At 41.1% G+C, this 16473-nt stretch overlaps 1 protein-coding gene across 1 annotated transcript in view; it reads left to right on the top strand.

Annotated features, from left to right (window-relative positions):
- The window catches only part of LOC122776090 (cadherin-7-like), a 115500-nt gene that overhangs the window by 20380 nt on the left and 78647 nt on the right, over nt 1-16473 (top strand). The window contains exon 2 of the mRNA XM_044036499.1: nt 374-969. Coding sequence (XP_043892434.1) covers nt 733-969 — 237 coding nt within the window. The 5' untranslated portion in view covers nt 374-732. The remainder of the gene's footprint in view (nt 1-373; nt 970-16473) is intronic.

Raw genomic sequence — 16473 nt, 5'->3', positions numbered from 1 at the left:
AGATAATTGGAACTAAGCTGAATGACAGCATTTGATTGTTATTCCACTGTTGTTTCCTGCGCCATGAAATCTCTTTGCTTATGCATGTTGAAACGCCAGGTCATTTTCCTCCTCCATCTTACCCTTATTAACATGTTGACCGCACCGGGCACGTGTGTAGGTCAAAGTGTGTGAAGGACTTTATGGAGATTGCACTTACTGTCTATTCACTTTTGACCAATCGCTTTATAATTGGGCAGAAACATCATTAATGTTGCGTCTGCTGCTATCATTCCATGTCTAAAGTGAAAGCGGTCACACTGGAGAATTTTGCTGACACTTCCCTCCTCTCCTCTCCATGTCTTTGTCTCTCTCCCTCTCTCTGTTCTGATAGGTGCCAATTATACAGCCCCTGTGTTGAGGCCTCCCTGCCCACCATTGACCCTGTTATCCAGGTTTAATGTCAACTCTCTGGCTCCAAAGTGGAAGGAATTACCCCACTCTTAGTCTCCAACGAGGAAAAAAAGACGAGCAACACAGCAAAATGCAGAGCTTGACTCGTGTGCTCTTTCAAGTCTCCTTGACTACTCTTTCTTTTTGGTGAAATACAGGGTCCGAACTGTGTGGATAAACCCCCCAAGGGTTTTGACATTTCAGCTTTTCTGCCCTTGTTGTTCTTGTTTTTTTGTTTTTTTTTGTTTTTTGTTTTTCTGCTCCTCTTCTGGCTTCAGTGTTTTTTTGGAGGCATCCCAGATGATGGGACCGTGTCGCTCAGGCACATGCAGAGCCCTGGCTCTCCTGGCGCTCCTGTTCGCCTTGTGGGAAAGAGGCTGCTGGGGATTGAATCCCAGCTCTGGGGATCTGGAGAAGTCCCCACACTCAGATCCAGACTCCTGGGAGGTCCTGCACAGGCACAAACGCAGCTGGGTGTGGAACCAGTTCTTCGTATTGGAGGAGTTCACAGGGAATGAACCGCTCTATGTTGGCAAGGTAAGTGATCTGTGTTGCTTTTAGTGGGTCAGCACTAGCATGTTTTTTTTTAAATGTGCACAGGGGAGTACGTTTGCAGAAACAACATTTTTTTTGGCAGAACCTATCTTTAACCCTTGTGATAAACTGATCCCCGCGTCCCTGTATCAATAACCTCCCAACGTAATGACCCGCAAAATCTGGGACAGCAGAGGTTTACAGAGTATGTATCCCTCCCAGTGCCCTATATAATGTTAAACAAATGCAAAGACAGAAGTCAGACAATGTTGGGAAAGAGCTCTGTGTTTAATTCCCGCCAGACTGAAGCATGGCCTCTCGCAGATGGCTGCAGTTTTAGTTTAGAAGGTGTTCTTACGACATGACAAGGTAATTTGCATTCTAATCAGTAAGGTATACGTGTCTTTGTACAGTGGGTGTTCTGCCAAGTTGCAGGCAGAAAGAGCAGAGTAATGCATGTTTTGGCAGGTATGTAAGTGCACAACCTGCCCAGTGACATTTAAAGTAAGGCACAAATGGCAGAGTTAGTGCGCGGGGACGCTGACAGAGTGACTAATTATGCATTAATGAGATATGGTAACGCCGCTGTTCTGTGTATGGATCACATTCCCTCAGGTGAATAGCAGTGGTGAAGCAAATATGTAGATTTAAGGATTGCAGTGAAGCTAGAAACAACACAATAATATTTTTTTTAGACTGCTGTGGAAATGCAAACGTGTGGATAGAAACGCATTTACGTTATATTTGCTTACAGTTACCATACAAACGTGTCGATAAAAAAAGGCAGTTTATGCCGAATAGCACACTTGGGAATATGATTTGACGATGAAAGGAAACTTAATCAATACAGTGCATCCTACACACAATTCAGAAGTTTACAGAATGGCAATAAAGCTCCTGGTACTTAATTACTTTATGTATGGTGAGCTATTTTAATGTGCCGTAATGCTACATATTTTTATAAGCTCATCATTGTTTGGTTTTTTTTATATTAAAACTAATCAGACACCATTCAAATTATGTTTAAAATTATATGACTGGATTGTAATTGCTTGTATTTCAGTGTGTTGGCAAGATTATAGTGTTGTAGAGTGAAGCTACAGTGTGAACTACATTATATACAACTGAGTGGTTTCGTCCAACACTAATTGTCGATGTCAAAATAGTGGTGTAATAAATTCACACAGTGAAAATGTGTGCAATTTAGTGCAGAGTAGCTTGAAAAATAAAATTCTTACACAGTAGAAAGTTAGTAACAGCACTTTTATTTAATGATAAGTCACCAATAACCATAGCTAATAAGGAAATGTAGTTTATAAGCAAAAATTAAAGTGTTTACCCATGAAATGTATTTGAAAAGAAGTAAAATATCTTTGAAATAAAGTTTATACACAATTGACTACTGGAAATAACTGGTAGGTTAAAAGGAAATCATTTCCCTTTGAAATGCAGTATGAAATAAATAATATTGTAATAAATATATTGTAAATATTTCAAATGTGGTTAGTCACATCCCACCGCTAGATGTAAAAAAGTGACTATAAATTCAGCTGTATGTAGTCAGTAAAGAAAAAGTAAAGTTTTCATCCCCCACTAAATAAGTGTCCTGTAAGTAAAACTACATAAAATTCAAAACGAAATCTGCATAAATACAAAGGTTAAAGTTGCCTCTTGAAAAAATAGCATCACAGGGTTTTGATGTGCTCGAGAAATGCTTTCAGCACCACATTGTAAATGGACAGCTCCTGCCTGGAAACAGTCTCCAGCGAGTGCAGTGTGGGGCCAGATGGGTTGTGGATTGGTCTCTAGATCCCTGTTATCTTGGAGAATTTTCTCCTCTCATTATTAAATTAGTTTTCATCTTTCCGTTCATCTGCAGGATAATCATTCTCATCTGCATGTATTTGCCGGGTCTGCTCTCCACAAGCCCATTTCCTCATCGTCTCTGAACTGGATTACTGTCTCCAGCTGGAATTAGGATACGTTTGACTGTCCCATTGTTCTCCCCTCTATTTTTTTTTTTTTGCCAGAGGGATGCTGCAGGAAAGCATCTAAATCAGAATGAGCGTGCGTTTGTGAGAGTGCCGGAGTTCAGCGAAAGGTCATTTCTCGTCCGAGCGTCTGTCCGACATCCCCCTTTTATCCGAGTGGCAGCGGGAGAGCGAGGCTTTTTTTCGTATTTGCTTGTTAACATCCGCGCTGATTGATACGATTTGTCCTCTGTTGCCTGTTGAAAGTTGAAGAAAAGAGGACAGAGCGGGAGAATTCAGAGTGCTTTCCTTTCTTTTTCACATGCTTGTGTGTGATTGGTTTTTCTGTTAGTGAATCCCACAGGACGCCGAACAGACTGATTACTTATTCATAGATGTGTAGAGATCTGCTTATCCTTGTGGAATATACACAAACTCATTTGCTGGCCCCTTTTCAGTTTAGCGTTATTGGGTCCACAGCGCTGCAACCACTCTACCTTTCACTTGAAAGTGTACATAATGAGCATGTGCTTTGTTGATTTTTGAGAATCAAAGACTCGAAACTCTTGAAGCCTCGAGATTTGTGACTTGGCCGGCACCATGTTGAGATTTTGGAGTACACCTGCTGTCAATCACACTCGTATGTGCTGCATAGTCTCTATTCATCTATTTGCCTCGTAATGAAAACATGGTTTACAAAATTGTTGTCATGTGTTATTGCAGAAGACCTGAAACGATGTCTACTCATCTACTCATCATTAAATCCAGTGAAAAGTAGGCTCGTTTTCATTCATACAGACTTCATTTTGCAACTCATGTCCTAGTGGGCATTTGATATATTCTTACTTACATGTTGTCTTAAAACCAGGGAAAACAGGAAATATGTCCACTTTTTTTATATATATGGTTTAGGACTAGCGGTCTCAGGGAGACAAAACACAAGCGACAAAGAACGATTTGCGAAAATACATCTAATACTCAGTCAGTAAATGATATGAAGACTGTTTCTTAGAACTTTGTCAACCATTTTTCTCTTTTCAGTCACTACTACGACTGTAATGTAAGCACGAGAACTCAACTTTCCAACATTCAAGTACTGCAAATTCAGATTTTTGATTTGAAAACGATAAACTGTTCAGTCAGCGTGGGATTTAAGAAGATCAGACTCGCCTACGCCTGAACATCTGACCCTCATGCCCAAGCTAAGTCTAACCCCTTTGAGAAGTCTGAAAAATCAGATTCATTTACTCCCCACGGGCAGAGGAGGCCGTCCGTGAGCCTGAGAAGCTGTCACGTCATTTGTTCCCTTAGATCAGAGTTGTCAGATCGTGTGTGTGTTTGCTTTGCTGTGACGGGGCACGCCGCCGCCGCCGCTGCTGCTTAAAGGCTGGGTTGCACACGCTGACCTCACCACTCAGTGTGAGCGACATGGAAGGTCCTGCAAAATGACCTGACTCGAAAATTAATTATTTAGCAAAATCAAAAAAGGGTGAAAATGATAAGAAAAATCGAGTTTTTGTGCAGGTTATAAGGGGAAAACACGGCAACACGACTAGTAATTTGAGAAACAATAGGAGACTGTGTCTAACTGGGAAGCCCCTGGCCAAGTGGGAGGGAATTGGGCTTGTAACCAGAGGGTTGGAGGCTCGCCAGTTTAAATCTCGGTATAGGTCAAGGGCTAGGATGCCCCTGAGCAAGGTACCCAGCCCCCATTGCTCCCGAGGCGCAGATAAATGCTGCCCACTGTTCCTGCGCCCAGTTTGTGTGGGTGTGTAATAAGGATGGGTTAAACGCAGAGGTCACACTCACTATCACTAATTGATACGGGCAAATAAAACAAATTCAAATTCGGTCCTCCATTCAAACAAAAGCACAGTCGCTGCAGAATTTGGTCACTTGTTTGGCTGGAAGCAAAGGGAAATATGATCAAGTCAGTGGGGGGAAAAAAGGGAAGTCATCACTTTGGCCTGGCTGCTCCCTTCGACTCTGCAGTCTGCTTGGCTTTAATGCATTCTGTCAGATTCAGAATTTCACAACCAAATGTCTCATTATGCCTTGGCACTCTGCCTCGGGTAAGTGTACTGGCCTGGTATCAGCTGCAGTCACATCAAGCCAATGGAAACATACACTGAAGAACCAAGTACTACACATGGTTGGCTGCGAACTGGCGACGCGCGTCTTTAAATACATGCCGCCGGAGCACTTGGCAAACACTTAGTGGTAAACAAAGATTTCTGAAGGGTTTTCACGTGACTTGATAGCCGGAGACGTTCTAATCACGGTGTGGAAAGTGAAGACAGTGTAGGGGTTGTGACTCCACTGGTACCACAGAGATTCATTCAATTCATACTTATCGCATTTGCAAGTCTGCTGAGGTCCTGATTTAGTACATTTATTTATTTAATCAATGAATTGAGCCACTGCACAGCCAAAAAAAACAATACAGGTGCTGGTCGGCAGTAGGAATAAAAATATAAGCATTAAAATGCTCAGTTAGTCACAGCTGATCTCAAGAGTGTTGCAGGACTTTCTTGAGTTTGGTAGAGGAAGCAGCCTCGAGTCACAGCACGACGTCCTTATTCAAATCTCATTTAGCGACCATTTAGAGTTAAAATCAGATGGCCCGGTGGCCGTGTGTAGGTGGACGTGCAGTGGACCCCCCTGCTTTTCTTCTTGTTGCTGAAAACCCAGCGTGGTGCTGGCCAAAATAACAACGCTCACGTCTTCAAAACAGCAGTTAAAAAAACAGTGGGAGACAACACTGTGGGTTGCCACATCAATCTGCGGCAGGATATTGGCGTGTTGTGCCATTTTACACCATTAAAGGTGACGGATAAATGTTTAGATTTGTGCTTTTATTAAGGCGCCGTGTCTCCTCGCTCTGCACTGAGGAATATTTTTCCTCCTTTCAGTGTCTTTCTGCTATGAGGCCCTTTTGCCTTTTTTTTTTAAACAGATCTGTTTATTATTATTTTCAAGTGACTGGAGAAATTCACAGCCTCTGAGGCACGAGTGCTGTTTCACATCGCGGGAGGTGTGAGCACGCCGACATGACCCTTATGCTGAATCTCACTGTGTTTATGGGGGGTGCCGTCAAAATTGGCAATCTGGCTAACCACCCGAGTAACGGATGGACCGCGTTCTCCTTATAATTCAGGCTGCATTCAGGCGTGATTAGCCCGGCGCTCTTCTGCTGCACTCAGAAAGGGATTTATTCCAGGAAAAACACAACCATCTCATTGAGGAGCAAGGAAATGGAAAACATCTCTTGAGTGAAAAGTGAAACTGAGCCACAGATCACGTCTTTTTTTTCCTCTTTTTCCTTTATTCAACGAGTGTTGTGTTTAATCATATTTGTTGCAACAACCGTTGGACCATTGGTGATGTCTGACCCGGTGTGGAGTTTGACAGTAATTTGGTTTAATAACCAAACAAAAGGCTGCATGGTCAACAGGGATAGTCCCATGCATAATTACAGTCCGAGTGAACAGAACCTGCTCGTATGCAAGCTATTCCATTAAAATTCTATTAGGTGTTTGCTGTCGAGTGGGTTAGAATCATAGAGCATGGGGCGTTGCTGCAAAGGTCAGCCTCAATAGCATCTGCTTGCACTCGCCGGTGCCGCAAACACGTCAGCGCACCCGGGGAGTGGCGAGAGCAGCGCGTTGAGCCGGGTGATTCAAGCTGACATAAGGGCATCATACGCACAAGAGCCAGGGGGGGAATCATGTGCAATCCTGGGGGTCTGTGGGGCGGTGGGAAAGTCTTTATTTGAGCCAGGGAATCAAAGAGGATGGAAACAGGAACGTAAAGTAGAGACTGGAGGGGAGACAACACCAGCACAGCGGAAAAGAAGATACACACATTATTGTTTGTATTTGTCAGTGTTGGTGGGAAAATTCTTCGATGAAGTAAAGTGCAGTGAGATGTTTAGTCCAAGGGGAGGAGGTCACTGATTCAAGACCAAATAGATACCTTGATTTGTTTCCTCCAAAGAAACTGTAAATAGAAACTGTGGTATCTGTTGGCTGCTTTTCACATCCCGCTATTGCAAAAAAAAAAAAATATATATATATATAACGGAGAACACATCAACGGTTTGGTGTTGGATGCGGCCAAATTTGCAGGTACAGCTGAAAATCGTTTGTTTTGTTTGCAAATGGATTTTGTGACAAGCCAACCTGAGTCAGTGCTGGCTGTGAGAAAATTGCTGTTCTTCGTCCTTTGTCAATGGGACTGACGCTCCTTTCAGATTACCTGTCTGAAATGACTCATATCCAGTTTTTCATGAGATCTAATTATCATTATTTTTTTTGGTGGGGGGGGGGGCTGTGTGGACACAGCCATCCAACTATTAATTCAGATGTGTGCCACTTCAGTATGTGACCTTAGATCAGATATATATATCGCATATGCGGTTAATTCAAAATTGGATCATATTTGAATTAACCCTTTAACACTGAGTGTGACGCGGGCGTCACTCTGCGCACCTTGCAATGACCGTAATTACGCAACGTTTGTGCTATCTGAAAAACTTTAACGGTTTCTGAAAGCTGAGAAGTTGGTTATTATGGTCATTTCAGTCCTATGTTTAATCCTGTTCATATCTCAAATTCATCACGCAACATATGGGGTTCTTCGCTTTAAATTATTAAAACACGACTTTAACATGGACAAAAGGACAAAAGCGCTTACTAACAGGACATTTTCTGGCCCTTTTATGATTAAAATAAGCAACAAAAAAGTCAAGACCTACATTTTGAGTCTTAGGTGTTTCGTGAAGTCATCTGATTGGCACTTGTATAAGAAAAGTCAACATATTTGCCAGTCTAAATTCAATAACCGGGTGAACCTGTGATGGTCTGTTTTTATGGCATCGCTGTTTTTTTAAACACTGAATTGAACCATTGATTATATAGTTAGCATATAAATCACATGTCTGTCTTTTCACGTGAAAAAAATCTGTCTAAAATTAGCTACACCCTCATAGATATCCTCATAGTTATTTCCAATTACAACGGCTGATTAGACCTCCGGTCAGGTGGAAGCTGGGTGGCGCTGTGCGGGGAATTGTGCGACGATGCCAAACTACAGAAACATGAAGGTGTAATTTGTCCTGCAGGGGAGTGCAGGGAGCTGTCAATCAATCACAGTTTGCAGACGCCCACAGAGTCCTGCGAGAGTGGGCCCGAAGCCCAATTCTCTCTGAACACACTCTAAATTTTGATTAAACTAAAATGCTCTTCTCCAAATACAGCACATTGAATGAACTGTGTGTCATATTTTGACATCTTGAAAAACGGGTGCTGCTCCCGTGCAGCGTTTTACCGCTCATATGTTTGCACTTATTACAGAGGCTGTTTGTCTCTTTGCCAAACTGAAGGGGATTATTTAGAGCTCGGCTTTATTCGCTCTCCACGTTTCTCACTCTTCGTCGAAGTTCTTCAAATTTACGTCGGTGTGATGGCGGCGGGGTAAAAAAACAGAGGTTTATCACGTTGGCATTTGAGTTACGGTAAAAGATGAACCTTTCGTGTGGCGAGTAATACTCTGACTTACTTAGTTAAATATTAAATATTAAGTGGTGGGGGCAGAGAGAGTTGTGAGGAAGTTTGAAGTTGCATATGTTGCATTTCCTCTTTTATCTGCCCTGTTTGTTTGTTTTCGTCTGAACATTTTTGGTTGCCGAAGTTTCTTGAAGTGCTGATGTGTCGAAGTTTTCCGGCATCCCAACAGGTCTGATGTTGAATAATTCAACAGAGGTCCTCGGCCTGTGCTGCTGAGCGCAGACACACTTTGAATGTAGCTACAAAAGTTAAGTTTTTAAATCTGTCTATTTTCCCCTCTACAAAGTGGATAACGGGCGGACTGGAGGCTATTGTGTTTGGTACGAAGCGTCTTTCTCCACTTCAGTGAAGCATGACGGGGCTCAACTGCACACCGGCAGTTCATGTATAACAAAGGAGTTGGTTAAACGTCTGCCACTTGTTCCTCTTGGATGCCGTTGTGGTTTAGAAAAGAGTTGGGAAACACTGTCCAGGTTCCTTTGAAATGCAAAAATGTCTACTCGGTTGGAAAGTGGAAGACTGACATGATACGAGAGGCAAAAGGAGGGAGCTGTTGGTCAGGTGTCTGCATGCAGACGCTACTTATCCTCAAAATGTAATGAGCCATTACAGAGCTGTGCTCATTTTTCACACGCTAATTACATTTCTCATGGCTATCTGAATAAACTGAAAGACGCTTGATCTCATTGTATCCAAAATTGGCTTTAATACCGGCTGATATTGCAGAAGACAAGAGATTCGAGGCTTTACAAATGTTTCCTTAAGATTACCGAGATATTGAGTTTCCCCATTTAGGTTATTCCTCCTTTACTGCAGGTGCCTTCAGAGAGTTGCTCATCATGTCGAGTGTGTTTTGAGATTGATTCATTATGTATTAGCCTCCACCTCTTGTGGGACCATGGGGTTCAAAGTCTGTCAAAATGCCATTGAATTTGACTCTAACGAACAGTGAAGCTGCTCTGTAATCTGATTATCCCCCACTTTCAGCAGTAGTCTAATTTCGGAAACACCCATTGGAGCGAGAAAGCAGGTTTCCTTTTTCAAAGGTACAGGAGGAGGAATAATCTGGTTAACAGCTGAGTTTGTGAAGGTGAAACCTGATTACTTAACCATGTATAGTAAAAAACGTCTCCCGGTTTCTTGGCATTGTTACGGGTAATATAATTTCAGAAAGTACCAATGAAAGAACACATTATGCCAATGGCTCAAAGGATGCATCTGTTATAATCAGGTGATACATGAAATGGCTGTGAGTTGCTCAGCTAATTTGATGAAAATGATGATGTTTAATGTATTATTACCTCTGCAAAGAGATTATGTTTTTGCTTACATCCAACCCAAAAGGTATTTTTCTATCTGGGGAGTGTAGGTTATGGACAGGTGCTCTGGATAGAGAAAACTATTTGCATTTAGTATAGAAAACTAAATTAGTACAATCACAAATCTCAAACTTTGTATACCAAGTACCACCTGAGAATATTGTTGAGCTCTTGAAGTAACACCATCATCGTATAGTGACATTAGATGAAGATGGAACGAGACATAAGATCACTCTAATTATTGATTATTTTACGGTCAAAATTCCTCAGCTCCACTCTGATCACATGCCCCGGTTTATACAGTAGAACAGTATTTCTGATTTTCCTCCCAAGTACCATCAGAGGAAGCTTGCGCACCACTGGTGGTACACGTACCACAGTTTGAGAACCACGGTCCGAGCACTTGGCACCCATTTTTTTTCCACACTCGGTCATTATGATGCTCCTGTGTTTGTTTAATTTGCATTCTATTACAGAGTTGGATTAAACTTGACCAGCTTTTATTTATTTAGTAGATTTTTTCAGATCTTTTCCTCGTAAAAGATGTGTAGGGCAGTGTAGGGCTTTTATTTTCTTTGAAGGAAGTGACTTTGACGTCGACTATTCGTCAATTTTATTTTATTTTTTTTCAATCCCAACTTCCCCTGTTGTTGTGGGACTGAGACGTATATCTCAGGCCCACTCTTTTTTGGGGGAGGACGCGGCACTTTAAAAGGTTCTTGTTATTTATTTGGCAAATATCAAAAACTGATTTCACTTTTTTCTACCCAAATTTGATTCAGAAATGAATCAAACATAACAATTAACCACTAAAACACATTTTCTGTTCAAGTAAATAACTATAATATTTGATATATTCAATATTACAATAGTTCACTTTATGGAGTTTGCTCTACTAAACTAGCTGCTAGGTTAATTAGTAGGGAACACTGTGCCATGTTTTTTCCTGCAGTTATTTTACTGCAGTATGTTATAGCGTTAATTCTCAGTGCACCAGAGTTTTCTTGTCCAAATGTCACGGCCATCAATCCAACAGCTGTTGTTATTTCACTGAAAACTGAAAATGTCAACTGCATGGTGATGCTAGTAAAGTCAAAGTATCGCTAAAATCTCCCATGAATGTTTGCGTTGAAATGGAATTGTTGTCGGGACATGACGAACAGTGTTATATCAAGAGGCTTTAATCACGGATATGATAAGAATAACCAGTGCAAAAATGGAATATATACGGAGAGTATACAGAACCTTGATGGTGAAGTAGACAGTATTTTTAGAGTTTTGGAGTTTTATTTCCCAGTGTAACCTAACACTGTGTCTTGTACTAAAATATAAAGTGCAACAAAATGATTACTATTTTTTTATGTTATTCATGCGGAACATGATGGTCGCCGTATATGATGGGGCTCATTAGATTAGGGCTGTAAAATACACGAGCCGATGACAGTAACTCACTTCACGTATGCAGCGATTATCGGCCGTAACCATTTTAGTAGTTCAGATCATCTACTGCACGTCAAGTTAGGAAGTTAATTCATTAATTGTATTCATTAAATATTTGACAGGGTAATGAACGTTGAACACAAGATGTAAACATACCGGATAACAAATAAATGAACAGAAACCTGGGGCAGGCAGGATGTACGAGGGCTACGAAGAACCATTACTGTCTGATTCATAAAGTGGTGGAGAAAAAATGCAGTGTTTCCAAAAATAACAGCAAATGAAATAACACTGTCAAATGTCTCGTTTAATCCACAAACCAAATATATTTCACTTTAGTGCAGAGGTCTCAAACTCTCGCGCTTGCCCTTCTCTTAATCAATTTATAACGACTTATTTCTTTCTGGGTTTTTTTATCAACATACATACATTTGGCATCATCATTTGGGTCCTGGGGCTCAGAACAGAGAATTGTGATCCAAATACGACTCAACAATCAAAGATGTCAGCTTTTATCGAAAACAACACCCGCTGTAGGAGTAACATACACACACTGTCTTTGTGAGACGGTTCTGACTTTGGTTCATTTTTCGCAAAAAGGGGAAACAAAAACCCCCACTTATCTGACTTTTGCACCCTAACCTGATTATGCTCGCTTTGTAATCTCCTTTGATGTGTGTCCATGTAAACATGTCCAATTTGCACTAATGCTAAAGTAACCTGAAGCGTTGTATCCTCCCCTTTTTGCTCCACACACACACACACACACACAGGTTTGCACAGTTATTGTTCGTAGGACGCTACATTGACAAAGCACAAGACCAAACCTGTTCTGGTTCTAATTAGGACAAGGTGTTGGGCTCCATGAGGACTACTGGTCCTGATAAGGTCAGTGTTTATGCCAGACAAAGTCCTAAAGAGGCAACAAATACAAGTACACCACACACAGCATACATTTTAATCCAACCCAACCCCCACTCTCTCTGTTAGACGGTTCCCATCCAGTGGATGAAGGGACCCTAATATGCTAAAAAGCAGGGATGCATTGGCCACCTCTCACTCTAATTAAATTCAGTCATAATGAATCATGGCCCTTAATCCTAAAACCAGCCATATTTCCACAGGGAGGAGAAATGACCTACATATACTGGTGAAGCTCACAGTATATTCTCTCTCCACTACAGCTTTCTGTCATGGCACCTGCTCATGACAGAGATCACGTAAATGACTTGTGCGTAGTGACGAAAGTCACATGACAGTTTGTGTTTCCTAACGACGTGGTCACGTGTTGTTTATTTGTTAAAACATTTTTTTCTGCTATTGGCTAATTTTGTGTGTGTGTGTGTGTGTGTGTGTGTGTGTGTGTGCGTGGGTGCGCGCGTGTGACTCGAATAACAATATGAATCCATGCATAGTAACACGACACAATTAGGGTATTGTATGAGCCAGTCATTGCACTAATGTCGGTGATTCACAGCGGTGCCTCTGTGGCTTTGGCTGCTGGAGGTGTATTTCATCATCTGCCGGCCGTTTTGGTCGCAGACCAAGATACTGTCACCGGTGCATTGTGTAAAAAAAAACAAAAAAAACACTTGGCAGCAGGAGAACACAGAGATAATGCGTACTATGTTTTTTGTTCTCCTGTTTTGATTGGACACAGACAGAGAAGAAATAGCGCACTGGGTTGCAATGCGGGCAAGGCTGTTAATTACGATTTCTATCTTTGTTTCGCGTGTTTGAATTATTGTGTTGAATTCATTACAGGCTCTCTTTTTTTTCCCTCCCCCCACTTAATTGAACATAGTCACTAATTGCATTAGATAATGTAAATTTCAGCATTCAATTCAAGCTTTTATTTCTGCTTAATAATGAGCCTCTGTCATCTATCAATCAGGTTTCTTTCTTTTACTTTTTTTTTAAATAATATTAGTAATACACTCGCATGCCTTTCTATTGAACACTCAATTTATGCCTGGCATCCTCCCATACAGTACGCTTGTGTACCCGAATACAAAAAAATGACATTTAATCAGTGGCTCTCTGTGTTTACAACAAGTGTGAATAAGCATTTTTTTTTTCCTCTTCATTCTGCACCATCATCATCATAGGAGTCTTAATGCAAGGTAGTTAGGTGGAACTGGTGAGCTGCCAACAAAGTCTCTCTTTGTCCCAAGAGGAGCAGTAAATCCCAGGTTTTTACTAGAGTCGAGTTGATAGCTATACCCTTACTTCTTGTTGCTTACTTGCAGGCTAAGGCAAACAGGGCCTCAGGTAAATGAAGTTTAAATCAATATTCAGCTTAAAAGGAATGTGGTGAGAAAGAGAAAAAAAAAAAGAGCCAGTTTTTGGCATGGCTAGGGTTCCTGCAGTGTGATATATAAGCACAAATTACTTGTATTGTAATGTGAAAAGTGTTTTGGTTTTTTTCCGCCCTACTGTTTACTTTGCAGTCTCTGCAACTTAAGTGCTTGTCAGAGTGATGCCTCTGAATGTGAGTTGTAAAATCTCATGCCGTAATGTGTGTCTGGACCTCCTGGATTTATACGCATGTCTTTATCACTTCCACTGACCTCATATTCACCTTGTCAGATCTTGTCGGCAGGCTAATATTTTTGCTAACTAACACTCAGAAGCAGAAAGGAAAAAGAAAGAAAGAAAGAAAAGGGAAACAGCCAGATATATTAATATTAGAAGTCCAAATATAAATTTAGATGTTGGCAATGACACCCAAGCTTGAAAGGGACACAAATCCATCCAATACTTCCTGAGTCATTTCATCCAAAATGATGAGTTTTGACCTCATGACGCAGCCAGAAGAGAATGTCATTAGGATGTATCCCTTTGGGAAATATAAATATCCGTGTAAAGTTTGTGCAAATCGGATTATTAGATATGCAGTGAAAAACATCATGTGCTGGTGGCGCGGGACAAGCCATTATTGGATTGCCAACATTGTAAGGATTCAGCCTTCAGGCACCGTGAATATCTCTGCAGCATTTCATGGCCATGTTTTTTCAGTAGTTCTTGAATTATTTAATTGAAAAAAAAAAAAAAACAGTTAACGTGATTGTGGCGACGGAGGCAAAGTCAGGCGGTACCTGCAGTTATTAGGAAGTATTCTTTGAGACTGAGATGAAAATCTGTGCATGTAGTTTGGTTCATTACACAGATAGAGAGCGGCGTGCTCGTGGTGCTAGACGAGGCATCATTGGAGTTGTTATGAGTCAACCTCCTGGCATCACGGGTACTCTATATCTCCTGAATCACCTTACTTAAAAAAAAACCTAAATTAATGACAATCCATTTAATAGTTGTTTGAATTATTACCACATCACATGACAGCATCGACAGCACCATCCTTGGAGCTGTGGTGCCAGCGCGGCTTAAGGTATGTGTCAATAAACTGAATGGGCTATGGATCACAAAAGGTCCAGCTAGGAAAGCTCGGTTGCAGGACTTTGTGCAATATTTTCTTTAATTGAAAAAATCTTTAAAAATAAAAATAATACAAAAAAAAAAAAAAATCTGAATGCAAGATGTGACCAGTGCTGCTTGTATAGACTTTTCAGAAAACATGCAGTGATGCTCCAGTGAACAGAACTTGCCCATCTTATGAACCACACCACAAGAATCATGGAATTTGAAAGTTTAGTTAGAATGAGACTGAGGAATAGGTTATATATTTATAAAACCTGGCCTTTTTTACAACAAATGGAACGTCTGAGAAGAGTGTGCTTCATGGGGAAACTGCAGAGGGTCCCTGTCCATGTGCGCTGTGAAACAACGGTGGCCTTCACATACCAGAAATGATGAAGATGCTCACATTCACATTTCTGGCTACTCTTATTCTCTCACTCATTCTGCTGTTTGCTCGGTCGTCTGTGTGTGCTCGTGTATTACGCGGGCAGAGCTGTTCCCTGACTTATTCCAAGACTACTGAAAACAAACTAATATAGTTATTATCAAGCATTTATTTAAAACGGATGCAGTCATTGAGATTATAGATCGCTTGAGTGTCCTGACCCCGACAGGCAGCAGCACAATTTACAAGGCACACACACACATATAAGAAATGAATGGGCAACAAATGTAGGCACAGTGACATTAAAACCAGTTAAAACGTGTTAAAAACATCTACAGCCAGAAGTTTGTGCGTCCAAGTCGTTCAGTAGCCCTTTAAAGGTGTTTTTTTCCCAAGCATTCCAGTCACAGGGAGCAATAAACTGACAATAGACAATAAAAACAAATCCTGTGACCTATAAGACCATAAGAACATGCTTTTGAATAATAAAAACCTTGTAGATATGACGGACAAGGTCTGAACAACCAACGCGCCGCGTTGGTCAAGAACTGTCATGAAGGTGGAGGCAACAAGAAACGAAGGCTTAAGACTTAATAATGACATTTCAATTTTGGAGGTGAAGGAGAGACAGTCCATCCAATAAAAATCCCCTGATATTTGTTCCGCGATACCTTCTCAATCGAGATACTTTGAGTCGTGAGAATAGGTTTGAAGTCCTCTGGCTTTGTCTTTGACTTTGAGAACATCAGTTTTGGTTTTTGTCAGAATTTAGCCTCAGGTCATAAAAAAAAAAATTGAGCGCAATTTGCAATTTATAGCATTTATAGAGATCTGGTGGGTGCTGAGGACAGGACAGTGTCATCGGCATCAAAACGAAAGTGGGCGTCGGAGCAACATTGTTAATGTTAATAATGAAAAGAAGGAGTACATTCAATTCAGCTAATGAACCCCTCTAAATGGACCTTTCAAGTTTAACGTAATTGAAAATGTCCATAGATTGGTTGCAGCCTAAAGTATGAACACTCTATTTTGTCCCTGTTGTGGCTCTCGCCTTGAAACGGCTTTCATTCATTCCAATGGCTCCAGAGGAGTTCATGGGATTTCTGTGACGTGACTCCATTCTTGGAAGCCGGCCCATTCGTTTTCTATGGAGGAAGTAAATTATGCTGAGGGGCTAAGGCTACGCAAAGACTATGGAGTGATTCAGCAATGGATTGGGCTATGATCTAAGGTTGTTATTGAATTTGGCTTCTGATATCCCCCAGAATGAAGAATGGAGTCAGGAGAGTGATTTGCTCTTTTTTTCTTGGTGGGGAAGTAAATATATTCACCACTGCAGGGATTGTGTGCACATTAAAAGTCTTCCCTCTCAAAGGCCCTCTCAAGTTGGGATTTAATAAGGTATTTTA

This window comes from Solea senegalensis, linkage group LG1 (genome assembly GCF_019176455.1).
Source record: "Solea senegalensis isolate Sse05_10M linkage group LG1, IFAPA_SoseM_1, whole genome shotgun sequence".
Classification (NCBI taxonomy): Eukaryota; Metazoa; Chordata; class Actinopteri; order Pleuronectiformes; family Soleidae; genus Solea; species Solea senegalensis.
This window is presented reverse-complemented; position numbering and strand designations above follow the sequence as displayed.